Genomic DNA, 26,083 nt, shown 5'->3' with positions numbered 1-26,083 from the left:
AAAGCAAGTCTTTATAAAGGGAAAGTTAGGATTTGTGTCTCACAGTGAGTAGACACTTGAAAAATATTTATTGAATTTAATTAATCTGAACTTAAAACTACCTGGGCATAATGCTAGTAAATACTTTCTCTTTGGCTAGAATGATGTATATATTTAACTTATAACTGCCTTTTTTTTTTCTCTTCAAATTTTAGGCAGTATATCTTTTGGGGAACTGGCAAAAAGCTCTGAGATAATGATGTTATTTTATGAAAATAATTTTTATATTCCAAGAAAACCAAAGGGAAAAGATAGGAGATAACATGTCTAAAAGGTTATAATTGTCTTGTACAGAGTGTACCACTAGGGGAGGGATCCAGCAAAAGAAAGGTCTTTGTACTAGATGACCCTACTTTATCTTGAGAGACAGAGAAATTGAATAACTTGCCAAGGTCACGTTTGCAGAGAACAAGTGAACGCAGACATGATTCAAGTGTAAAATCTCTTTAACCATTTTAAATATACTTTTAAAACTTTTTAAAACTCTTGAGTTTCCATAAAACTGTTTAAAAGGTTGGCTTGTTTGCACTGGGGTGGCAGGAGGCAGAAAATTGAGAGTTTGGGATCTGCCTGGGTTACTCACTGAGGCAGACTCAAAACCAAAACAAACAGCAGCAGGAGGAACAAGAGCCAGGTGACATCTGTTAAATCTCACTGCTTTGCACCCAAGCAAGATTTCAAATTACAGGCCAGTTTGTGCTTCAGAGAGAGATCCTGCCAGAAACCAAGCAACTATGTTTTTTCCAGAACCACAGCACGTTGCAATTTAAATACATAAAAATTATTGAGCCAAGCAGTGGTGGCACAAACCTTTAATCCCAGAACTCGGGAGGCAGAGACAGGCGGATCTCTATGAGTGCGAGGCCAGACTAGTTTACAGAATGAGTTCTAGGACAGTCAAAGCTAAACAGAGAAAACTTGTCTCGAAAAACAAAAAAACAAACAAAAATTGAAACAGGCCGCCGAGCGTGGTGGCATAAACTTTTAATTCCAGCACTGAGGCAGGGTGGGGGGAGGTGGCGAGGTGGTGCGGCCAGAGGCAAGTGGATCACTGAGTTCGAGGCCAGCCTGGTTGACAGAGCACGTTCCAGGACAGCCAGACCTTATACAGGGAAACCCTGTCTCAAAAAAAAAAAAAACAGCAACAAACAAAAAAAATTGATAAAGAAAAGTCAAGCACTTCATAAAGTGGAAGCGAAGGCTCGAACATACTGTACAGAAATGAAAAAAAAAAAAAAAGGCCTCCACAGACAGACTTCCTACCATCCATCCCCCAGCATTCTGCTGAGCGACTTCTCTCGGGCGAGAGGGCGGGGCTCCGAGGATTGTGGGAGGCCGCCAGCCACGGCGCACGCGTAGAGGGTCGCGCTGGCGGTGCGCGCCCGCGGCCACGCCCACCTGCCCGCAAGGACTGCCGGGAAAGCCCCCATCTTTAAGCGCGTTTGGCTGGCCCGCGGGCGCTCGGAAGTAGAGGCGCTTCCGTCGTTGTTCTTGAAGCTGTGGTGACTGTGGGATCAGAATCTTTCAGGTGAGCCTCTTGGAGGCCGAGGAGGGGGTTCACAGGACTGTGCTCCGCGTAGGCCTCGCTCTCCGCTAGTGCGCGCCGCGCGGGCGCGGCCCGGGTCGGTGTGCCGGGCTGCGGCCCGAGGGGGCTCGGGCCTCGCCGAGGCCTGGGAGCGGGCCCCTGACAGAAATGCGGGCGCCCGGGGCTTCCCACGTGGCAGGGGCCCGGGCGGGCCGGTGAGGGAGGACGCGGCTCTCGCGGGGCCTCTGGTAGAGGCTGGCCGCATCCTTTCGGCGTCCTTTCGGCTTGTTACCTGCACCCTTTGCTGGCTGGCCCGAGGCGGATGTTCTGGACCTTTCTTTGAGTGTCTGGGGTGGTCGGTGCGGATTAAACGCTACAGGCTTCTGTGGGGACTAAGTAGAGGCCAGAGAGGTAGGGGCCGCAGTTACACTCCCTGCGTCGCTGTCTTGGTTATTTTTTTTCATTGTCTTGTTTTCCTTTTTCATTTGTTTTGTTTTAGAAATACCATTTACCCCCTTCAAAGCTGCTTCTGTGTGAAATTCTTTGGAAATCTCTGGTACAACAGTTCCTGAATTGGTTAGGTCACAGAAGTGTTGCAGGGGCTAAATAGGCCGTTTTTGTGATTGCTTTGTAGGGGAACCATCTACTCTGTAGTAAGCAATGTGGTGGTTGATGGTGGGAGACAAACCAGTGCCTGAAAAAGTAAATTCTAAAATGGCATATGTCCTATGTAGGTTTCCCATCACGAGACCTTCCGTGGGTCTCCAGGCATAAACCAGCATTTTGAGCAATGCCTCTAATACACCGTCAGTAACTCATAACTATATTCTACTGCTGCAGGTGTCCTTAATGAGTTCGTACACTTTAGTACAATATAGCTGGGTGGTTTGTTCAGTAGAGCGCTGAAAGCTAGTACGTCAGAAGATCCGGTTTGTGATTTCTAACAAGCAAATATCAGTCTCTTATTATTCCACCATTGCTGTCGGGACTGGGAAACAGGAAACTGACTATAGAGTTAACCAATGTATTAGTGCACTAGGCACACCTTCCCCTCCAGCACCCTCAGTTTAAAGTTTTTGTGTATTCTTGCTCTCAAGTTCCCGCTTTTCTTGTATTTATTCTGTTAAATAATATGTAGCCACCATAGCTTTTGGTTTTGCATTATTTTTCTTTTTTGCCAGTAATGAGTTTTAGTAAGTCAGCTGTGACTAGTTTGAAAACGTGCAAGCTGTGCCAAACAAATAGTACTGGGAGCTATAATGACAGATTGTAATACTGATCTTTTTAAAGCTAGAAATGCTTGAGAAGTGGTAAAGTAAATAGTTTTTCTCTCTGAAGCTTACTTTGCCAACTTGATGAAGATAACAAAATTAAAGAGGAGGTGTGTGATTTACTGAAAGAAATAGCAGGTTGACTAAGTTTTCCATCCATAATGCAAGGTGTCGAGCTTCCCCCCCCACCCCCAGACAAGGTTTCTCTGTGTAGCTTTGAATCCTGTCCTGGAACTTGCTCTGTAGACCAGACTGGTCTCAAACACACAGAGATCTGCTTGCCTCTGCCTCCCTAGTACTGGGACTAAAAGACATGCACTACCACCTTCTGGTAAGGTCGCTTTTTATGATATGTGAAAATTCATAGAGAACCTGTGAAATTAGAAATTCTTGAAATATAATGAGTGGTATAATTTTTAATCCGTTCTCTTTCTTGTCTTGATTAAATTATATAAAAAAATAATCTTTTTTTCTTCCAGTTTGAGAAGTTTTACAGATAGCCACAATGGCTGAAAATGGAGATAATGAAAAAATGGCTGCTCTGGAAGCCAAAATCTGCCATCAAATTGAGGTATGATTCCTGTGTTGTGAAACTGCAAAATTATACATTCCTTTAAAAGAAATGTAGGGCTTTAAGTTGAAAAACAGAACATCAAATGTTGATATGTGGGCTTAGCTTTGATTCTTGGAGTTAGTGTGAACATATATTATTGGGGCCAAGTTAGACTCTAGTTACATGCACCCCTCCCCTCAAAGAATAACAGAAACAGTCTCGATAGAAAGTCACTGAAAGATAACTCTTAAAATTGTGATAAGGAGCCAGGTGGTGGTAGCCCATGCCTTTAATCAGGAGGTGGAGGCAGGAGGATCTCTGAGTTCAAGACCAGCCTGGTCTACAAGAGCTAGTTCTAGGACAGCCTCCAAAACCACAGAGAAGCCATGTCTCAAAAAAAAAAAAAAAAAAAAAAAATTCTCAGTTGTAGCTCTCCACAACTGATGGTTTCCAGCAGGGATGCAGGTGAGGAAGGACTCAGTTTTCTTTAAGGGGCTGGCCACTGGGAGTTTGACCATGGTCCAGTGAGTATATGAGCACAAATTTCTCCTTTGGGGGGGTTGTCACAAGGTTGTGAGTTGGACCTGGGAGGACTAAGAAGTGTTATCTGGGTGCATGATGTGAAATTCCCAGATAATCAATAGAGAGATATTGGAACAAAAACAGTTAAAAATAATTATAGTCATTCCAGAGGCAATACTACAGACCAGTGTTGCTTTATTTATTTATTTTTAAATTAGTTATTATTATTTTATGTGTGTTGGTGTTTTGCCTGAAGGTAGTATGTCCACGTTGGGGAGCTAGATCCCCTAGAATGAAGTTACAGACAGTTGTGAGTTGCCATGTGGGTACTGGGAATTTAACTCAGATCCTCTAGAAGAGCAGCCACTGCTCTTAACCTCTGACCCAGGTCTCCAGCCCTGTGTTGCTTTATTTTTGAGACATGGGGTCTTATAATCATTTCTCCATTCCAGTTCCCAAGTCTGTAAAATGGAGATGTAAGATGTTGTGAAAAATCAATGAAGTGTCTAATATCTAATGAGCCAGCATAAAATTCCATGGTGAAGTACTTGTCAAATAGTTTATTCTGCCCAATTAATTATTTTCAAAAAAAAAAATGAAAAATAAAATTTCATTTTAGTAAATGGTCTATCTTTTCAAAGTTTTGTTATCATTTCAAATTTAAGCATTGTGTTTAGATTGAAGTGCTGTCAATAACAATAATGGCTGTATGGGAAATTGTTCATGAATTATGTTCATACTATGAAATCATTGTTTATTGTGTGTTGTTTTTGTTTTGCATCTCTTAGCTTTTTTTTATTTTTATTTTATGTGCATTTATGTATATGTCTGTATAAGGGTATCATCCCCTGAAACTGGAATTACAAACAGTTGTAAGCTGAGTGTTGAGAATTGAACCCAGGTCCTCTGGAAGAGCATCCAGTGCTCTTAACCACTGGGCGATCTCTCTAGTTCGTTTTTGGTTGTTTTCTTGACAAATTTGTGTTTTCTTAATAATCATAAAAACAGAGATATTTGTTCTTGTTTAATGCTAAGAACAATAACAAAGCTGTTATAGAAAAGAATGTTATTCCACAGTCTGCAGCCTCAAATCATTCCCTCTAGATAGATTCAGGGTTAAAAATCTTTCATACTTCATGTTCAAAATATTGTATTTATTTTTAGTTTACTTTATGGGTGTTTTGCCTGATGAGTGTGTGTGCACCATGTACATGGCCTGGAGCCCATAGAAGTCAGAAGTAGGCATTGTTCCCCTAGGCCTGTGGTTATAGATAATTATGAACCCCATGTGAATGCTGGCAATTGAATTTGGATCCTGTGCTCTTTACCTTGACAGAGCCATCTCTACAGCCCCTAAAATGATGATTTGGGGGAGGGGGGACAGCTTTATAAGAGAAGTATGAAAATTCACAGTAAATACCCAGAGATAAGATTTCTTAAACATCCCCAACTAGAATGGTACATAATTATTTCCTTTCCCCCACCAAACATGAGCTGTTTTTAGGGAGTAAAGTTTTGTGTCATTAGTAATGCACCATTAATAATCCATTCATCTTCTCTAATGTGTAGAATCTTTTAACTATAACAGTTCTATGATGGATATTTTTATTTATTTATTGAGGCAGGGTATCCATGTAGCTTTGAAGTCTACCGCTCTGTAGACCAGGCTGGCCTCAAATTCACAGAGATCCTCCTGCATCTGCCTCTACCTCCTGAGTGCTGGTATTAAAGGTGTGCACCATCACCCCCAGCATATGATGAATATTCTTTATATAAATCTTAGTAAACAGGCTTACTGCCTCCTTCCCTCTCCTTCTCCCCTTCATCCTCCTCTCCCCTTTCTTTTTGAGATAGGGTCTCACTAAACATCCCTGGCTGGCCTAGAAAATCACTGTGTAAACCGGACTGGCTTTGTTTGTTGGGTTTGTTTGTTTTTGTTTTTTGAGACAGGGTTTCTCTGTAAGATCCCTGGCTGTCTTGGAACTAGCCCTATAGACCAGGCTAGCCATGAACTCAGAGATCCTCCTGCCTCCTGAGTGCTGGAATTAAAGGTGTATACCACCACTGCCCAGCTTTTTTTTTTTTTTTTTTTTTTTTTTTTTTTTAAGTGGTATGTGTATCTGTGTATGGGTATATGGTCCTCAGAGATGTCTGATCCCTTAGAGCTAGAGTTGCATTCCATCTTGAGCCAACTGACTAAGATGCTAGGAACCTAACCCAGGTTCTCTGGAAGAGCAGCAAGCACTAAGACATCTCTCTCTAGCTCCTCTATTGGTTTTCTGTATGATGGAATTCCTATGAGGTGCTACATTGGCTGGAGCTATTTTACCTGCTGGTCTGGAATTATTTTGTAGAATAGTCTACTCCCAAACTCATTCAACTTATTTCTACCTTCCTTGCAATGGGATTAAAGGTATTTTAGTTTAGGTTTCAATTAGTAATGTTTGGTTATATTTTTTTTCTTTTTTCTTTTTTTTTTTTTCTTTTTTTGGTTTTTATATAGGGTTTCTCTTAGTAGCATTGGCTGCCCTGAAACTTGCTCTGTAGGCCAGGCTGGCTACCAACTCAAGGATTTCTCTGCCTCCAGAGTACTAGAATTAGAGATGTGTGTTAGCACTGCCTGGCAAGAGCTTAATAAATATATTTGATTCATGTTGCTTTTGACATCCAAGTAGTCATACTTTTTCTTTTTTTTTTCTTTTAGTCTGTGGAGTGAACTCAAGTTCTCAATCTTTTTTCCATATTGACTAGAAAATAGGGGTTTTTGTTTTTTAATAATTTATTTACTTTTATGTGCATTGTTGTTTTGCCTACATGTATGTCTGTGTGAGAATGTCATATCTTGGAGTTACAGACAGTTGTTAGCTGCCATATGGGCACTGGGAATTGAACCCAGGTCCTCTGGAAGAGCAGTCAGTGTTCTTAACCACTGAACCATCTCTCCAGCCCTGAAAAGGTATTTTTAATACATTAGATCTCTAATTACATTTGCGACTTTATATTTCTAGTGACACATTTATTATACTAGTTTACTAGCATTTTTGTTTTCTTTTTATTGATTTGTGTTATGTGTGTTTCATTATAGTTTATTTAGGAGAAAATGCTTCTTGGGTCTTTTAAATTCTAATGTACGTTTTTAAAGACTAGAACTTGGTAGTATAAAAAATAGTTTTCAAGAAATGATATGATTGGACACAGCGTTATACAGCTCTAACATCTGAAATACATTATCATTATTCACAGTATTACTTTGGAGACTTCAATTTGCCACGAGACAAATTTTTAAAGGAACAGATCAAATTGGATGAAGGCTGGGTACCTTTGGACATAATGATAAAATTCAACAGGTAAGACCCTTTTTGTTGGTTTGTTTTTATTTCTGGGAATCAAGCGCAATTTTGGGGCTAATAAACCCCAAAATCTTCAAAAAGTCGTAAGTTTTCTATTACTATTGATAGCTACTACTAGATCTGCTTTTACAATGTTTTTATGTATGTATTCTTCAGGCTAAACCGACTGACAACAGACTTTAATGTAATTGTTCAAGCACTGAGCAAATCTAAGGCAAAACTCATGGAAGTGAGTGCAGATAAAACTAAAATTAGAAGATCTCCAAGCAGACCCCTTCCTGAAGTGACGGATGAATATAAGAATGATGTAAAAAACAGATCTGTTTATATTGTAAGTGGATCTTCAGTGCATTTTATATTTTATTTAGAAGGAAAGTACACGGGTGAATAAGGATAAAGGCTCAGGACATGTTTGGCCCATTACTACATTTGCTATAGTGTACTTCTAAGCTTCATCATTGTTAATTAACATGTTAAACCCTGTCTGTCAATAGCTGAATTCTATAGTAATTTTCATTAATTTCTAAGTACATAGAAAGGTTTAAACACAAGGAAATAGATTGCATAGTGTAATGTACCTGATAGGAGATGTCATTAACATGTACCATTGCTAGACTCCAGCAGGTCTTAACATGTAAATAATGTGATAATGTGGGGTTTTTTTTTTTTTTTTTTTTTTGGGTCTTTGCTCCAGCTGAGTTATTTTGGAACAAATCTCAGGTGAACAGGTGAATCACTATTGCACTGGAGAATAAGGTTGCTAAACAATTAAGAGAAGGGACAGAAAGTTAGACACTTAGATTTCTGGCTTCACTTCAAAACAGAATAAATCAGAATTTATTCTATGAAGAGTTGTTACCCAGGAGTCATTATTTGTATTTCTTTTTACACTTCTCACAGAAAGGCTTCCCGACTGATGCAACTCTTGATGACATAAAAGAATGGCTAGACGATAAAGGTCAAATACTGAATATTCAGATGAGACGAACATTGCACAAAACATTTAAGGTATGATTATTTGATATAGACTTTCTAGTTGTAAAATATCGCTTTAAAGAAAATCTTTTTGTCCTTTTATAGGGGTCAATATTTGCTGTGTTTGACAGTATTCAGTCTGCAAAGAAGTTTGTGGAGACCCCTGGCCAGAAGTACAAAGACACAAGCCTGCTAATACTCTTTAAGTAAGTCTTTTTGCTTGTATTTCTCAGGCCATATGATTATTTGGAATTTGTACAGTGGGGTAAGATATAAACAGCAGAATCCCCTGTACAGTTTGTATTATTTTAGCATGCTCTGGAAATAGGTTTGTTTGGGGTAATTATAATAGTATTTTGAGAACGTGATAGAGGTGCACCTGTGCATGTGGATGTCAAAAAACAGCTCTGTAGTTGCTCTCTTCTTGTACCTTACATGGGTTCCAGTGATGGAACTCAGGTCATCACTCATGTGCAGCAAGTATTCTTACGTGCTAGTTTAGAGGCTCAGGAAGGAGGATTGTTGGTTGAGGCCTGGGCTGCATGGCAAATTCCTGGCCAGTGTGTGATGAACAGTGAGACCCTGACTCAGAATATCCCATGCAAAGAAAGAAAGTGTATGGTAATTTTTATGAAGCTGTGATTTCAAATATCCAAAGTAATTTTCAGCTGGGCTATGGCCAGTGCCTTTACTTTAGGCCCAACCCTTGAGAGGCAGGCAGAATCTCTTGAGTTCAAGGCAAGTCTGGTCTGCAGAGTGGGTTCCAGGACAGCCAGGGCTACACAGAAAACCCTGACTCAAAAAAGAAAAGGTAACTTATTAAATATTTGGGTTTTTTGAGACAGGGTTTCTCGGTATAACAGTTTTGCTTGTCTTGGAACTTACTTCGTAGACCAGTCCTGCCTCTGCCTCCCAAGTGGGATTAAAGGCATGCACCACCGGCACAAAAAGTAAGTCTTTTCTTTGTGAGAGCTTAGTCTGTGTTTTGTGTTTTTCAGGGAAGATTACTTTGCAAAGAAAAATGAAGAAAGAAAGCAGAGCAAAGTGGAGGCTAAATTAAAAGCTAAACAGTAAGTGTGAATTCATGTGACATAATTGAATTTCTTAATGCTTTGACAAGCTTAGCCAGTGGTTCTTGGATGAGCTGATGATGAGCTTTGAAATGAGTAGTAATGGGTCTGTCTTTACTGGTAGTGAAATATTGGTCTTAAGATACCTTGATAATCCAGAAGCCATATTGCTGGTGTTGTATGATCAAAAAAGTCTAAGGACTTGCTTTGATGATTTTAATAGTAATGGTGGAGTTTATTAGGGTTTTTAATGTAGTTAAGTCTAAACATACTGTAATCACAACACGTTTATTTTTAGAGAACATGAAGGAAGACACAAGTCAGGAAGTACCGAAACAGTAAGTATTAATATCTAATACATGAGAGAATTTAAGTTAGAATGACTTTGAGTTGGTGTGTTGTGTGTGTGTGTGTGTCTGCTGTTGTATGGGGGTCTAAGGACAGCTTGTAAGTTATTTTCCTTCTGCCATGTGGATCTCAGGGATTGCACCCAGGTTGTCAGGCTTGACATCCAACACCTTTACCTGCTGGCCCCTAGATTTTGTGTATTTAGAGATAAGGTTTTACCATGTTAACCTGGCTGGCTTAGAATTGGCTTTGTAGACCAATAAGACCTCAAACTTGGAGGGATCAACCTGTTTCTGCCTCCCAGTTGCTGGGACTAAAGGCATGCACCACTGTGCTCTGCTAAAATAACTTGTTTAAATATTTTTCTCTATTTTATTTTTTAAAATAAATGTATTTTATATTTACCCTCTCTCCTCTCAGTCTCTCCCTGCCCCACCCTTTGTTCTGCCCCCCAATCAACTCCTCCCTTTCTGTTTAGGAAAGTGCAGGAGTATCAACAAAACACTGCATATCAAGTTGCAGTAAGATTAAGCACCTCCCCATGTATTAACGTTGGTCAGAATGATCCAATATGTGGAGTATAGTCTCAGAAACCTGTAAAAGAATTGAAGACAGCTGGGTGGTAGTGGTGCACACTGTTAATCCCAGCACTTGGGAGGCAGAAGAGGGTGTGTCTCTGTAAGTTCAAGGCCAGCTTGCTCTACAGAGTTCCAAGACAGCCAGGGCTGTCTTACACCCCCTCTCAAAAAAAAGTCGGAGACAACCCTTGTCCCCACTCTTAGGAGTCTCACAAAAGGACCAAGATACACAACTGTAACATGTATGCAGAGTGCCTAGGTCAGTCACATGTAGTTGTTGCTCCCTAGTTGTTGATTCAATCTCTCTGAGCCCCAATGAACCACACACACACACACACACACACACACACACACACACACACACACACACACACACACACACGTTTAATTTTGCGTGTGTTAGGTACCCTTGGAGGTTAGAAGAGGATGGCCAATCCTCTGAAGTTAGTTACTTGTATGAGTGACACAATGGGTGCTAGGAACTGAACTCAAGTCTTTGAAAGAGCAACAAGTGCCTTTAACTATTGAACTACCTCTCTGGCTCCTCCTCTAAGAACACTTTTTTTTTTTTAAAAAAAAATTACTTATTTTGCATACCAACCACATTTCCTCCCTTCTCTCATCCTCTTTCCCCACCTCCTTTTTATCCCTTCCCCCATCCACTCCTTGGTTTCCATTCTGATGGGGTAAGGCCTCCCAGGGGAGTCAACAAAGCATGCATATCAAGTTGAAGTAGGACTAAGTTCCTTTGCATCAAGATCAGACAAGGCATCCCACCATGAGGAATAGGTTGCAAAGAGCCAGCTCATGCATCAGGCATAGTTCCTGGTCCCACTGCTAGGGGCCCCACAAAAGACCAAGGGTAGACAACTGTCACCCAAATGCAGAGGGCCTAGGTGGGTTCCCTGCTGGCTCACTGTCCAAAAGTCTGAGTTCCCAAAAGCTCAGTTCAGCGCTCTCGCTCTCTCTCTGTTTCCCCATTCTGTTCTTGACACCCACCCTTCTTACTCATATAATTCCTGTCCTCTTCAGCTGAACACAGCTTGGCTGTGGATCTCTGCACCTGCTTCCATCAGTTATTGGATGAAGGTTCTATGATGACAATTAGTCACCAATCTCATAGGGAAAGGCCAATTCAAGTACCCTCTTGCTAGAAGTCTTAGTTGGGGCCATCTTTGTGGGTTCCTGGGAGTTTCCCTGGCAATGAGAATACTTTAAGATATTTTTTTTGTTTTAAATTTCTGTGTTTATGTGAAAAATGTTTTGTCATATGTATGTACGGGTTCCTGGAGTGAGCAATAAAGGGTACCAAGTCCCCTGGACCTGGAGTTACAAGTGATTGAACCATCCAAACTGGTAACTGAACTTGGGTAGACTGGAGGAATGGGAAGTGTTAACCCCTGTGCTTCCTTCTCCAGTCCCTTAGAATGAGGGTGTTTTTTTTTTTTTTTTTTTTTGTTTTTGTTTTTTGTTTGTTTGTTTTCAAGACAATGGTATAGCTTTGGAGCCTGTCCTTGAACTCAGTATGTAAACCAGGCTGGCCTCAAACTCACAGATACCACGTGCCTCTGCCTTCCAAGTGCTGGAGTTAAAGGCATGCGCCACAATCGCCCGGCTGAATGGATTTATAAAGTATGAGAACTTGTGTGTGTGTGTGGTGTTGGAAATGGACTTGTAGTCTCCATAGTACTTAGGCCTCTAGCCACGTATGAGGACTTCTTAGAGAATGTAAGTAAGTGATTCTACTAGTGTTATTGCATTAGTTATACACAAATAATATTGTTTGGGATCATTGTTTATTAGAAGAGAGTGAAACTCACCTATAGAAGAAACTTAATAAAATAAAGCCATTGTAAAACAGGATGGCAGAGAAAAACATACTGTTAAAGTGTATTAAAATAATAGCACAGACGTCTCTTTTTCCTTATGGTAGGTATAGAATGATGTGAGCCATTTTGGTGAGGTTGATCTTAGCAAACCTTTTGATGGCCTTGTATTATTTTTATATAGAGACCTCTAGAAGGAAAGATGGGATGCTTATTGAAGTTTTCAGGTGACTTGGATGACCAGACCTGTAGAGAAGATTTACACATCCTTTTTTCAAATCACGGTGAAATAAAATGGATTGACTTTGTCAGAGGGGCAAAAGAGGTTTGTGAATATCTTTGTCCTTATTACTCTATAGAACATTTTGTTAGAAGATGAAATTACTAGGAAGCAGTCTTTCCTTAAAACAATAATTTATAAAGCGTGTTGATTAAAATAGTTAACTACTTAGTCATTTACTTTTGTCTTTAAGTCCTTTTACTGGGAGTGATGTCTTTTTTTGCATGTCAGTTGCTGTGCTGACCTTGTAACAAGATTTATAGGAGGCATATCATGAAAAGGCATGATGAACTGAAAAAAAAAGATCCTTTTGGGTGGGTGGGTAATAGTATAAATAACTTGGTACTGGTGACTGGAGTTTACTTTTAAAGCATTCCTTCCTAATCAGTAAGATGCGTTGAAAATAGCAGTAATAGATATGCTGGCGTTAGGGAGTAGCTTTGAGTAAAGAAATTGTCAGACTAAAAACTGAAGAATGAAAACATTCATTTTTCTCCTTGTGTAGGGAATAATTCTCTTCAAAGAAAAAGCTAAGGAAGCACTTGAGAAAGCCAGAAGTGCAAATAATGGTAACCTACAATTAAGGAACAAAAAGGTGACTTGGAAAGTACTGGAAGGACATGCAGAAAAAGATGCAATGAAAAAAATCATGGAGGATCAGCAAGAATCCCTAAATAAATGGAAGTCAAAAGGAGGAGGTTATTATTCTGATTTATTAATCTTTGCTTGAGAAAAATCTTAGTTTTCAGCACACTTAGAATTTTGGACTAAGTTCTCAATCATGTTTCTGCAGGCCGCAGGTTTAAAGGAAAGGGAAAGGGGAACAGACCTCCCTATGCTGGGGCACCCAAAGGAAGAGGACAGTTTCAGGGAAGGAGACCAAGATTCGATGATGACGATCATCATCATCATCGACGAGGTAAGTCTCCCTCAAGTCCTCTGGGAGTGGTATCCGCACTTGAGAAGACAGTTGATTCCTCTATGCTGTCTCACAAATGACAGGTTGGTTGAAAGATGACTTTAAAGTTCAGAAAGGCTGTGTACTCAACTCCCTCAAGGGAAGTTGCTAATTTTTTCAAGGAAGCTATTATTAGTAATTGTAGTCAATATTAATAAAGCAGTGTTTACATTGATTTTTAACAAATTATTTGTGATTGTGTAGGACCAATGAAAAGAGGAAGAGACGGCAGAGACAGAGAAGAGCCTGCATCAAAGCATAAGAAAAGAGAGAATGGTGCTAGAGACAAGTAGTTTAGTAAGCAATGTTTTTATTCATCTTAGTTAGATTTTAAGCTGCTTTTTGTCTTCGGAAGCTTTTAAAAAGAAAAGCGAATTAGGTCCACTTCAATGTCCACCTGTATAAAAGGAAAAAAAATTTGTTTTACTTGTCCTTTTTTTTTGTTGTTGTTATCCAAATGAAAGTTTTTTAAAATGTATAGTTCTGTTTGTGTTTGGATGATTCAAATATGAAAAGGAAGATTATTCCTCTTAATTGCCTTTGTAATATGAGAATGTATTAGTACAAACTTGTAAAATATATGCTGTATAAAAATAGCCAACTGTTTATTTTTTTTTCTTTTTTTTGCTCTTAAAACTTTTCAAAAAGAACTTCAACTAGAATATTGACTGCTTTCAGTATGGGCCCTTTCCACAGTTAACTTATCTGATTTCTCAGGCTGGCTTTTTATTTACCCATGCAACTTGCTAAGAGTGGAAAGAACTATTGCAAAGCTTTTGAATACTGAATGTACACAAGCCACAATTGGGAAACTTACTGATTTCTTTTTATGAAAGTTGTATAATGCTGGCAGGTCATATCGAAGCTCTGTAAAACAAGCCAAACATTCACTTTAAAGTATTAAATGCTGGTATAACATTTTACATTCATCACTTTGGACATATGTGTCAAGTTATGCACGGTGTTCCTGCTGTTTTGATCACATCAAAATTTGAGGTTAATAGAGAATAGTTACAAGAATTATTAACAAGTGGAGGAAAAAAGTTCCATGATATTTTCCTGTCTACATTTTAATAATATTTACCCCTAGTTAATTTTTTTCCACTAACAAAATGAAGGCTCATTTTTCATTCTTTTCTAAATTCTCTGTACTTTCACTATTGACCAGTTGTATTTTTTTATAACTTCCGTTGTAATTCTGACTCTACAGGTCATTACCTCTCTATATGTGTGATCAAGTCATCTGGGAATCTTGTTTAGCTGCCAACTAATTCTGTCTGTGTAGGCTCAGGGTTGTTAAAGCTGATGGTCTGAAATTACTACACATACTATTAGGACTATTATAAAATGTTCTGTATTGAGTTCCGTTAGAGAGATTATTTAAGGAATGACAACACTTAATCTAATAAGGAAGGCAAACAGGTCTTTATGAACAATTTAGGTAGATGCTTTAACATCATAGGATCAATTCATGGTAAACTCATGGCTAGGCATGGTGCCATGTGCCTTTATTCCAGCACTGGGAAGTAGAGGCAGGCAAGTACTAGTCTACTAGGACATCCAGAGATACACACAGAGAAACCATGTCTCCAAAGGAATAAAAATATTCCTTTTATATCATACATTGCCCTCATTTTCTCTTGTGTGTACTAAATAAGAACATTACCATACCCCAGTCTTTATAGTTTATTTCAAGCTTCTTTGGGTGACTTCTACAGGTTTTCATGTTGTGATGTTGGCAAACTTAACTTAGTAAAAAGGGGGAAAAAAGGAATCTTGTATTACACTATGGATGTTATATATTCTGTCACCCACCAGAAAAGGAAAGGTTGGTGTTAAAGCTATATGTCAAGCATAAATCACTGGCATTTTCAAGTAGTCTTAACCATGTTCAGTTCCATGTTTTCACTTACTGATGGTAGTAATCTTCTGTTAGGGCCCGGAAGACCAAATACCTAGGTACCATTACTTTTTTTTTTTTTTTAAAGAAAATGCATAAATAGGGATAGGTGCAGGCAAACTTTGGTAAATGTTTACCCTGTGTTTAGTGCATTTCCGACCTACTTCTGAACTGGATAACATTTCATAGTATTTTTTCAGTACTTTAAAAATTTTATGCTGGTGGGCTGGAGAGATGGCTCAGTGGTTAAGAGCACTGCTCTTCAGAGGACCCCAGGTTCAATTCTCAGCACCCACATGGCAGCTCACAGCTGTCAGTAACTCCCAATTCCAGGAGATCAGACACCTTCATACAGACACATGCAGGCAAAACACCAACAATGTCCATGAAATAAAAGTAAATTTTTTAAAAATTTGGCTGGCCTGTTAGCCTTTTAAATAATTAGGGTTGTAGCCAAGTGGTGGTGGTTTCATGCCTTCAATCCCAGCACTTGGGAGGTAGAAACAAGTGGAACTCTTTGAGTTCCAGGATAGCCTGTCTTGAAAAAAACCAATTACGGTTGAGATATAGCTTACCTGCAATAATTTCTATCTTGACTTTCCATTCTGCAGCTTTCTTCTGAATATGCTATAAGACAAATAATATTTTCATATGAGTTGATGTTTAAATCTGTTAATGTTTGAGATTAAAATGAAAAACTTTGAATAAAATTAGACTCAAATTTTAATTATATGAACATTTTTAAAAGCTAGGAACAAAGTGACTTTGATGTTTAACTGAACCACGTATGTAATTGAAAAATTCATCAAAAGTAGCTTTATTTCATTAGTGAATAAAAGTTCTATGCCAACAGACTATTCAGTGGCAGAATGGTCTGGAGCCATGGCCTTTGGAACTGCAGTCCTCCACCTTAGTACCTAACTAAAGTAGCCCTGGCTAAGTTATTCCTTCTGGACCTACCTCATTTTCCTCATGTGCTGAAGGATGTTATCTGATCAGAATGAAGTGTCCTAAGCAGTGCACCAAAAACATTAGCTGCAAGTCTAAATTCCTGAACATCTTCACAAATAAATTTTTAATCTGTTAAATTATTTAAAAATTAACATTTCAACATCAATGGAAATGGAAAAGGTTAAATTATGGCCATATAATACTCCAGAAAGGTGAGAGATGTTGAAATTTGGTATTATATACATTTTGGCCATATTGGTAGTCATCTTTATGATCAAATTGATAAAAAAAATTCCCAATATTTTAGGTTCAAATATTTCAAATACTATAACTTTTTGTCTATTGATCCTCCCTCCCCCCAAATGTTCTGGATGTATTTCCTTCCACTGAAGATCAAAAGTTTGGTGGCTAGAGATGGCTCCGTGGTAGGTATATTTGTGTAATCAATGAGGACTGGAGTTAACACCCTAGTCACAATCTGCGAGGAACACTTTTTTAAAAAACTTGTTTTTATCAAACAATTACATCAGATCTATACTATGAACAGCAAGTCAAATACTTTTGTCCTAAGTAATCCTGAAGTGAAGTTTAAGCTTTCTTCCTTGGGTTGCTTCTTGTTGGGATATTTTATAGCAAAAGAAAGTGAACAATACAGAGATTGAATTTAGGTCAGCAGGCTTGCTGGCAAGCACCTTTACTGACTGAGTCATTGTTGACTTAAATTTTTTGAGACAGAGTCTCATGTATCTCAGTTTGCCTTGAAACTACTTCTGAAGCAGAGAAGCCTGAGCTCACACTCCTGCCTGTACTTTTTGAATGTTGGAATTATAGGGGTGTACCACCAAACTTGGTTTATGCTATGATGGCAGTTAAATCCAGGGCTTTGTGAGATGGTCTAGTGTGCACAAGCCTAGCCTTTTGTAGTTAAAGATGATTTTACATTTATCATCCTTCTGCATCCACCTCCCAAGTGCCTGGATCATAGGCATGTACCAAGCAATGTTATGCTTTTACAGGGCTATTAGATCACCATATACCCCAAATGTATTCCTTTGACCTGGATTCTTTTTGCTGTGGGCACGTGTGTACATGTGTCTGTACATGGCTGTAGAGATCAGGTTGATACTTGGTTTCTTTCTCATTTGTCCTTTTTTGAGACAAGCATGGATGAAGACAAGAAGGCCCAGCGTGAAGAGCATTTGCTGTTCTTCAAAAGACCTGGGTTAAATTCCCAGCACACTCAGCAGATTACACAACTATCTGTAACTCCAGTCGAGGGATCTGATTTCTTCTACTGGTCTCTTTGGACATGAGGCACACATGTTAAGCACAGACATACAGGCAAAACACTCATACACATAAAATTTAAAGAACTATATATATATATATACATATACAATTTCAGGGAACAATAATAGATAACTGATAATTAAATATTCCAGACAAAGACATAAGTATTCGTAAATGTGCCAGACATGGACCTAAGTATTTCATAAAAATACTAACTCATTTAATCCAAAAGTAAAGTGTAGCCTATTCTTACTTCCTAAGAATATAGGGTTGTATAGTATAGATGATGGTACCAATGCCCAAGTGCCTTGACCAGGATTACAGCTAAGACGAAGTAGTTTATGTGTTAATCCAGGACAGACAAGGTCTAGTCATTAAGCTACAATAACATTCAAATATTAACCTCACAGTGTTCTGAAATAAATCTTGTACATGGTATTTTATGTCCTGTAGCTGGTAGAAAGAATAATAGAAGTTTTTTTTCTCTTTTTAACATTCATATATTGTGTGATGTGTAGCTGAATATTCTACAGCACACATGTGGGTTCTAGAGATCACTTGGCAGCAAGCCAGTCTCTTGCCCAGACCTGTTTTGCTTTAGGCCATGTTTTTAAAAAATCAACCCTTGGGCCAGTGAGAAGGCTCAGTGTGTCAAGGTCACTGGCTGCCAAGCCCGATGGATCTGAGTTTGGTCCCTGAGATTCTCATGGTGAAGAGAACTGATATCTGAAGGTTGATCTCTTATCTCCACATGTGTGACCTGACACATACATGCACACACCTATTTGAAAATAAACTGACATAAAAATAAAACAATATATGTGCACGCATATGCGCGCGCGCATACACCCACCCACCCCAAGGTGGTTTCTCTGTGTGGCCCTGGCTGTCCTGGAACTTACTCTGTAGACCAGGCTGTCCTCCAACTCAAGAGATCTGCCTGCTTCTACTTCCCAAGTGCTATGATTAAAGGTGTGTGCTACCTCTACCTGGTTAAAATAACAATATTGTTATCATTTAAGCTTACTTCTCTAGTAGAGGATTTGTGTAAAGAATATACTGCTGTTCTTGCCATTCCCAAAGCAGTCTTCAGAAAAGTCATATCTGTACCTGTAAAAAAGAAAATTCCTATTTATATTGTTTTTGGGTTTTTTTCTCTTTTTTTCTTTTTTTGTTTGTTTGTTTCTTTGTGTAGCTTTGGAGCCTGTCCATCCAGGAACTAGCTCTTGTAGACCAGGCAGGCCTCAGACTCACAGAGAGATGCCTGACTCTGCCTCCTGTTTGCTGGGATTAAAGGTGATCACCACAACTGCCAGGTGTATTTAATATTTATTTATTATGTGTACACTGTTCTGCCTGCATGTCAGAAGAGGGTACCTAAACTCATTATAGATGGTTGTATTATTTATTTCTTAGCAGAGAGGATTAAATGAATAAGATTAAGTAGCATTCTTTCCAAACTAAAATTTCTTCTTCACTTCATTTTTTCAGAAAGGGTACAGATAAAATGTTGAAGCTGGAAAAGTGGCTCAGCAGTTAAGAGCTCTGTTTGCTCATCTAGAGGACATAAGTTCAGGTCCAGCACCTACGTGATGGCTCACACCATCCTTAATTCCAGATCCTAACTTAGAAGTATCTGACATCTGACTTTCTTCAGACACACAAAGCTACACACAAACATAGGCTAAATCCTCACAGATAAAATAATTCTAAAAACCTTAAAAAAAAAACACTAGGGGCTAGAGAGATGGTTCAGTGTTTAAAAGCACTGATACTCTTCTAGAGGACCCAAGTTTGATTCCCAGTAACCATGTAAGTGGCTCATAACTGTAACTCCAGTTCCAGAGGCTCCAATATCCTTGCCTTTTTTTGGGCACTGCACACATGTACAAAAACATGCAGGCAAAAACCTGTACACAAAAGTAAAAGAATAAACTCTTAAGCTGGGTGTGGTGGCACACACCTTTAATTCCAGGATTCAGAGGGCAGAGGAGGGAGTTTGAGGTCTACAGAGTTCCAGGAAAGCCAGAACTTTCTCAAAAGAACATTTAAAATAAAATCTGATGAAACCAAACTTAGTATTCTGACTTAGAGGAGTGAATGAAGAATGCAAACTAGTCAAAATAATCTTGGTGGTATGATGCTTTAAACTGCATTTTTTCCCCCTTTCTTTACTGACTTCCTGATCTTGCCAACAGTACACACAAAAATGAGCACAGTGAATCCCTATGGGCATATTTTGAAACCCAAAGGCTTAATAACAGGTTTTAGAAACTGAGAGTGTTTGCCTTCGTGATAGAGAGCATGTGCTCAGCATATGTGACATCCCTGTTTTAGTTCCCGGAGTCCCTCCAAAAAAGTCTAATTTCTAAAAGAATAAAAAAGGTTTTAAGTTTTATAACCATGGAGGCTGATCAAGTTATTCCAGTTATTAATCAGAAATATGAATACATTTGTACAAATCTGTAAGAATAAAGATTAAAATTTTCCAATTGAACATCAAATGTGAATTTTAGTAAGTATTAAAGTGATTAGCTAATTTAATAAACAGTAGTAATAAAAATCACTTAACCCAGATCGCTGCTCTATGAATATGGGAATATGCTGAACCTTTATTACTAACCTTTATTATTTTTGGTTCCAAAGGGAGGATTCATAATTACTGTATCAAATAACTTGGACATTCTGTTAGATAATGAGTACACATCACACTGAATCATATCAACATTTGTTAACTCAAACTCTTCCACATTTCTATTAAATATTTCCAGTGCATCTTCATCTATATCAAATCCAACACACAACCTATAAATATAAAATAAAAAAAAAAAAAAAAAACAATTTACAGGTTCCTGGTTAAATTAAAAAAAAAAAAAAAAAGAAAGGTAATCCCAGCCTACAATCCATAACCCCAGAAAAGCTTGAACCCTCTTCCAGAAACAGATGGAAGCAGATGCAGAAATCCACAACTAACCAATGGGCTAATCTCCTGGAGTACAATTGAAGGGGGAGGAACAAAAATATGAACAAAGGAGTCAAGACCATGACGGGGAAACCCACAGAATCAGCTGGTCTGAGCTAGTGAGAGATCACTGACTTACATGTAACAAATGGGGAACCTGCATAAGACCAAACTAAACTTGTTTAATGTAGGTGACAGTGGTGTGACTGGGACAGTATATGAGGCCACTGGCAGTGGGTCCAAGATCTAACTCTAATGCACAAACTGACTTTGTGGAGTCCATTCTATATGGAGAGATACCTTGCCCAGCCTAGTCAGGAGGGGGAGGGGTGTGGAGGTTGAAGGGTGGTGGAGAGGTGCCTTGGTACTGCCTCAACAAGATGATGGGACAGTCTTAAGACTTCCTAGGGGAGGCCTTACCCTCTCTGTGGAGCAGATGGGGGGGGGGGGTGGATAGGAGGAGAGGAGGGAGAGGGAACTGGGATTGGAATGTAAAAAAAATGTTAACAACTTTAAAATTCTATAGTCTATACAAATTAAAGCACATTCATATTTCAGTCTAAAAAAATGGTAGTTATTTTAACATGCAATTTTCAGCCCAATTAACAGTTTTGTTTGTTTTTCTTTTGTTCTTTTTGATTTTTGAAACAGGGTTTCTTTGTGTAGCCCTGGCTGTCCTGGAACTCGATCTGTAGACCAAGCTGGCTTCAAACTCAGAGATCTGCCTATCTCTGCCTCCCAGGTGCTGGGATTAAAGATCCACACCACCACCACTGGGCTTGATGTCTCTCAAGTAAAGTTTTGATTTTTAGCCTACTCAAAATGTACTCAGTATCAAATTATTGCTCCTCTCATCTTACCCATAGAGTCCTATGAATATAGCGCAGTTGGTCCTATATACATTTACTGAAGCCATACTGTATCCAAGTAGGAAAAATGATCACTTACCCTGCTCCTAACATGGAAGCCCCGATGCTAAGTACTCCACAACCACATCCTAAATCTGCAACCACTTTATTTTCAATGTCATCATAGGTATTATGGATCGTATAGAGCATGCATGCTAAAAACAGTAAAAGTAAAACATTAGGGAATAAGTTAGCAAACTTACTACTAAAATCGAATGCAAATGGCTCTAAAATAATCAGTCTTCTCTCAGCATGGAGCTTCAGATTATTTGTTTTCCAGTGTATTTTTTAATACTTTGTATTAGGAAGAGTCACCACAAAGGAAGGTAGTATACACCATTGGTTCCCACATACTATAGGACTATGTCAAGTTTCTGCTGACAATAAGACTTAAAAAAAAATGTTCAAAACATTTGCTCTACACAGATACATAGATGTAGATTTTCCTTTGATGCTGAGATATTTTTATGAAAGATTAAGTTTTATGAATGATGAAGTATCATTCTTGGTCAAAATACAAGTTTAGTAACCCTGTATTATGTCTCCAAAACAATTTTGAAATTTCACTGATTTGGGGCTGGCAACATGGCTCTTAGTGGGCAAAAGTACTTGCTTCGAAGGCTAACAACTTGAGTTCAATTTCCAAGACCCATATGGTGGGACGGAAGATAATAAGCAACTGTCAGTTCTCCTTGGACCTGATTGAGGGCAAAGACTTGTGTAACCCCCAATAAATAAAGGGCACAGAACTTATTTGTAGTATGTTTATCACCAGAATATAGTTAAAGTTTTGCTTGCATGGATGTGAGCCATGTGTCTGGTGAAGCTACTGACAGTTGTGAGCTGCCATGTGGGTGCTGAACTGAATGAGCCCAGGTCCTCTAGAAGAGCAGCCAGTGCTTCTAAATGCTGAGCCTTCTCTCTACCCAAACTTAGTCGTAATATCAATATATGCACATACTCATAATCTATAACAGAGACCTGATATCAGAACAAAAAATGAGGGCAGAAGTGGCTGAAATTACGTAGAGTTCTCAAAGACAAGACTCTCAAAAATAGAGTATATTAAACATGAGTAACACCATCAGTTTTTCTTTGTGTATTTCAGAACTCAAGGACGGGTAGCCATCTGAGGATCCAGAAGATTTATTTCAACCATCACCGGGTGTTGGTGGTGCAGGCCTTTAATCCCAGTACACCAAGGCAGAGAGAGGCACTGGGGTTCTGAGTCTACAGAGCTAATTCTAGGACAGCCAAGGCTACATAAAGAAACCCTGTCTCAAAAATAAATACATAAAAAAACAAAACAAAAAACCCATAGGGCTGGAGAGATGGGTAAGAGTACTTTTTCCTCTTATAGAGGAGTTGGGTTTGATTTTTAGCATCCACATGTCAGTTCACAACACTTTTAATTCCAATCTCTGACCTCATAGGCACCAAACATATGTGGTGCCCATATATAACATACAGGAAAAACATTTATACACATAATTAAAAAGTTAAACCAACTATGGGATACTTGATTTCTGTTGCAGGTACTTTGAAACTCATGTGCACATTACAAACTAGGTGTTTGTAATTTATTGATTGGTTGATTGATTTTGAGACTCATTATATAACCCTGGCTTGCCTGGCTACATGGTCCAGACTGGTCTTGAAGTCACAAGATCTAACTGCCTCTGATTCCCAAGTGCTGGGATTAAGGGTATGTTCCATGTTCCACCTCTAATTTTTATCTTTTTTTTCCCCCCCCTAGATAGGGTTTCTCTATGTCCTGGTACTTGCTCTGTAGAGCAGGCTGGTCTTGAACTAATAGAGATCTGCCTGTCTGTGCTTCCCAGTGCTGGGATTTAAGATGTACCCCACCACTGCCCAGATTAATTTTTATCTTTTGAAAATTAGATTTCATGATAAAACCCTACAACGAAAAGGCTGTAAGAAGTTTCACTGAGAAAGCCAGGGACTTGCTTGGTAGGTAGCTGGCTCAGTCTGTACTGTCCTTACCCTGCAAACACTAGAACCAGAGTTCAGATCCCCAGCAGTGCTGTAAAAAGCCAGGTGCGGTGCAGTGCTGCAGGATTATAAACCCACCACTAGGGAGAGAAGACAGGATGATCTCTGAGTTTTGCTGTGCAGCCTTTTGGGGTGAATGGGTAAGCTCTAAGTACAGAAAGACTCTGACTCAAAAAACTTACGGAGAGCAATTGAGGAAAACACCCAATGTTGAACTCAAATTCTGCCCTCCACACGTGCAGGCACATGAACATATACACACTAAATACATAAGAGAGAAAACTAGTCTTTAATCAGAACACGGTTTAATGCAAATGTTGGTTGCAGCTGTGACAATATTTTAAACACATGTATTCTCCATGAGTTTTATTGGTAGCTTACAAACAGCTATTTTGGAATTGGAAAGGATTCCCCTTTGCAGGTACTCCCAACCAAAGGAATTTTTCTGTCTTCCCTGCTACTCTGTGACACGTATTGCCTATGAATGGATTCGGCTGTATCCTCTCCTACACTCTCAGTATCAGTCTCACGCATCAAGAAAGAGGTAATTTGTTAAAAATGAAAACACATCCTCAACTTTACACAAGCATGTAACCCTGGTTTTTTGTACATAGAGCAGAGAGACAACACAAGCATCCTTGTTATAATTAAAGGTGTGGGATTTCTCTAGAACAAATTAGATCCAAATCATTACTTGTTTTATCATGAACTGGACAGAAATAACCCCAGAAGATAAACTAGCCGCCCTACCTGCAATGTGCGGCCTGGTGGGATACTGTTCTAGAAGTAACTTTGGCTTTTCGAACCCGTCCACTTCTTGCAGGCGACTCTCTAGTTCCTTAAGCCTTAACTTCCTCATTGTTTTTATTTTCAAATCTGGGCTTCCCGGGTTTAACAGCACAGGACCTGCAAGGAAATCTACCTCTAGAGCGGTGCAGGCCGGGGCGAGCAGACTATTTAGGATTCAGCAAGGGAATCCCACAGATTTCTCGGGGATCATAGCTCCAAAGACGAAGGATTGCACGACGAAGCGGCTAGACGATCCTCCCGAGGTCCTCCCCACAGCGCCGGAAGCGCCAACGCGGACGCGCACACTCGGCCGGCGCCGAGCTGCAACCTCTGCCAGGCGCCAGGGTTCCGCCCGGGACCCGAGTGGATTTTGGCCCTCTGGGGAGCCATCGGAAGAAGAGGTCATCCTGTGCGGGCGCAAACCAGCCTTAATGGCTCCTGGGAACGCCAGCTTTGTCTTGAGCACGTATAGCCGCCCAAAACTGGGGGGGAAAAGAGCTGAAGGAGAAATGGGACCCTAGGCCATGTGACCCTTTCTTTGTTTCTCCCAAGACTCAGAAAGAAGCGATCTACACCCACTTCGGCTTTAACTTCGTGCCCCTCTCTCTGGAGCATCGTGTTTCTTAAAAGTTAGTGATGTCGGTGAAGCCAGAAGGAAAGAAAAGTCAAAAGAGAGTTTAAAAGAAAGAACATGTCAGCATGGGTAGCGTACATTTCAGTCCCAGTACTCAGGAGGATCTCTGTAAGTTCGAGACCAGCTTGGTTTTTACACAGAGCGTTCCAGGCCAGCCAGGGCTACACAATAAACAAAGAATATGATTGTTGTATCAAATGAGGGAAACATGATAGGAATTGTTAAACTATTAGCACAAGTTGTGGATTTTGGGGGAAAATGAAGTTTAAGAAGTAGGCCTTCTTAATTATGCAAGAATGAAGGTGGTTGATGTTTAGTTGAGGCTTTATTAGTGCCATTATTAGCTTAGCAAGCTGTCTACTACTGATCTGTATTCCTAACCCATTATCACCATCATGATCATCATCACCATCATTGAGGAGACACGCCTTTAGTCCCAGCACTCGGGAGGCAGAGGCAGGAGGATCTCTGAGTTTGAGATCAGCCTGGTCTATAGAGATAGTTCCAAGACAGGCCCCAAAGCAACACAGAGAAACTCTGTCTCAAAAAATCAAAATAGTAAATAAACAAACAAATAAATAAATAAATAAATAAATAAGGCTGTAGAAATGACTCAGCAGTTAAGAGCACTCTTCCAGAGGACCTGCCTTCAATTCCCAACACAAACATGGTGACTCACAAACATTTGTAACTTTAGTTGCAGGGGATCTGGTGCCCTCCTCTGGACTCAGAAGGCACTGCATGCCCGTGATGCACAGACACAGAAAAACCACCCACACACATTAAAAAAAAAAAAAAAAAATCTTAAAAACAAGGACAGAAAATATTGGACACAATTACATTGTTTTTTACTTTATCCTGTTTTTTATATTTACTTAATTTTTATTTATTGAGACAAGGTTTCATTATCAGTCCATAGCTGGCCTGGAACTCTAATTATGGACAGAGAATTGCCTGCCTCTGGCTCAGAGTGCTGGAATTAAAGGTGTGTACTACCATACCCGGCACAATTACAATCTTGAGTCAGGATTTAGTATGTAAATGCAGGATTGCCCTTAATAGGTGAGATGACACCTCTTTTCATTGTTAAAAGATACAACAAATATTTTAAAAAGAAGTAAAAGGCTGATGAAATTGAGACTGTATCTAAGATTATCTTCTACAGTTATTGCTGTGAGCTACTATATATGAAATCTTTAGCACATTGAGCTGGTACAGTAAGTTCTTTTTCTTGGAAGAAATGTCTTGTAAATGTTAGCTGGTGATGGTGTTAACTGTTGACAGGAAAAGGTGACTGATATTAGCTAGATAAAAAGAACAGTAGTCCACTAGAGTCTGAGT

At 39.4% G+C, this 26,083-nt stretch overlaps 2 protein-coding genes across 4 annotated transcripts; one reads left to right on the top strand and one right to left on the bottom strand.

Moving 5' to 3' along the window:
* The first annotated feature begins 1,407 nt into the window (after nt 1-1,407).
* On the top strand, nt 1,408-13,891 carry Ssb (small RNA binding exonuclease protection factor La). Its single transcript, XM_051184513.1, has 12 exons — nt 1,408-1,567; nt 3,315-3,406; nt 7,154-7,257; nt 7,417-7,591; nt 8,161-8,268; nt 8,341-8,441; nt 9,234-9,305; nt 9,604-9,643; nt 12,242-12,382; nt 12,843-13,035; nt 13,131-13,256; nt 13,500-13,891. The coding sequence occupies exons 2-12, from the start codon at nt 3,341-3,343 to the stop codon at nt 13,586-13,588; spliced, it is 1,215 nt and encodes a 404-aa protein (XP_051040470.1). The 5' UTR covers nt 1,408-1,567; nt 3,315-3,340; the 3' UTR covers nt 13,589-13,891.
* Mettl5 (methyltransferase 5, N6-adenosine) lies at nt 13,589-24,313 on the bottom strand. Of its 3 annotated transcripts, XM_051184516.1 has the most exons (7): nt 24,070-24,301; nt 21,347-21,461; nt 20,060-20,241; nt 18,464-18,546; nt 15,771-15,822; nt 14,113-14,162; nt 13,589-13,692 (listed from the first exon to the last, which is right to left on the bottom strand). In XM_051184516.1, the coding sequence occupies exons 1-7, from the start codon at nt 24,176-24,178 to the stop codon at nt 13,654-13,656; spliced, it is 630 nt and encodes a 209-aa protein (XP_051040473.1). In that variant the 5' UTR covers nt 24,179-24,301; the 3' UTR covers nt 13,589-13,653. The 3 variants fall into 3 exon arrangements, with proteins under 3 accessions (XP_051040473.1, XP_051040474.1, XP_051040471.1); XM_051184517.1 differs by having other exon boundaries at nt 13,589-14,162; nt 24,242-24,313; XM_051184514.1 differs by having other exon boundaries at nt 13,589-14,162; nt 24,070-24,307.
* Nucleotides 24,314-26,083: the final 1,770 nt, after the last annotated feature.

The sequence above is a fragment of the Phodopus roborovskii genome, unplaced genomic scaffold (assembly GCF_943737965.1).
Source record: "Phodopus roborovskii unplaced genomic scaffold, PHOROB, whole genome shotgun sequence".
In the NCBI taxonomy this organism is placed as follows: domain Eukaryota; kingdom Metazoa; phylum Chordata; class Mammalia; order Rodentia; family Cricetidae; genus Phodopus; species Phodopus roborovskii.
The sequence above is the reverse complement of the archived record's forward strand: the minus strand, read 5'-3'. Positions and strand labels throughout refer to the sequence as shown.

What these genes read in the sequence shown, in the direction of transcription:
- Ssb (XM_051184513.1), top strand. Translation starts at nt 3,341, where the DNA reads ATGGCTGAAAATGGAGATAATGAAAAAATGGCTGCTCTGGAAGCCAAA. An exon ending in CATTGCACAAAACATTTAAG is followed by an intron (nt 8,269 to 8,340) that starts GTATGATTATTT and finishes GTCCTTTTATAG; the next exon opens with GGGTCAATATTTGCTGTGTT. An exon ending in AGTCAGGAAGTACCGAAACA is followed by an intron (nt 9,644 to 12,241) that starts GTAAGTATTAAT and finishes ATTTTTATATAG; the next exon opens with AGACCTCTAGAAGGAAAGAT.
- Mettl5 (XM_051184514.1), bottom strand. Translation starts at nt 24,178, where the DNA reads ATGAGGAAGTTAAGGCTTAAGGAACTAGAGAGTCGCCTGCAAGAAGTG. An exon ending in CACCAGGCCGCACATTGCAG is followed by an intron (nt 21,462 to 24,069) that starts GTAGGGCGGCTA and finishes TACTGTTTTTAG; the next exon opens with CATGCATGCTCTATACGATC. An exon ending in ACAAATCCTCTACTAGAGAA is followed by an intron (nt 15,823 to 18,463) that starts GTAAGCTTAAAT and finishes TTTGTCTTATAG; the next exon opens with CATATTCAGAAGAAAGCTGC.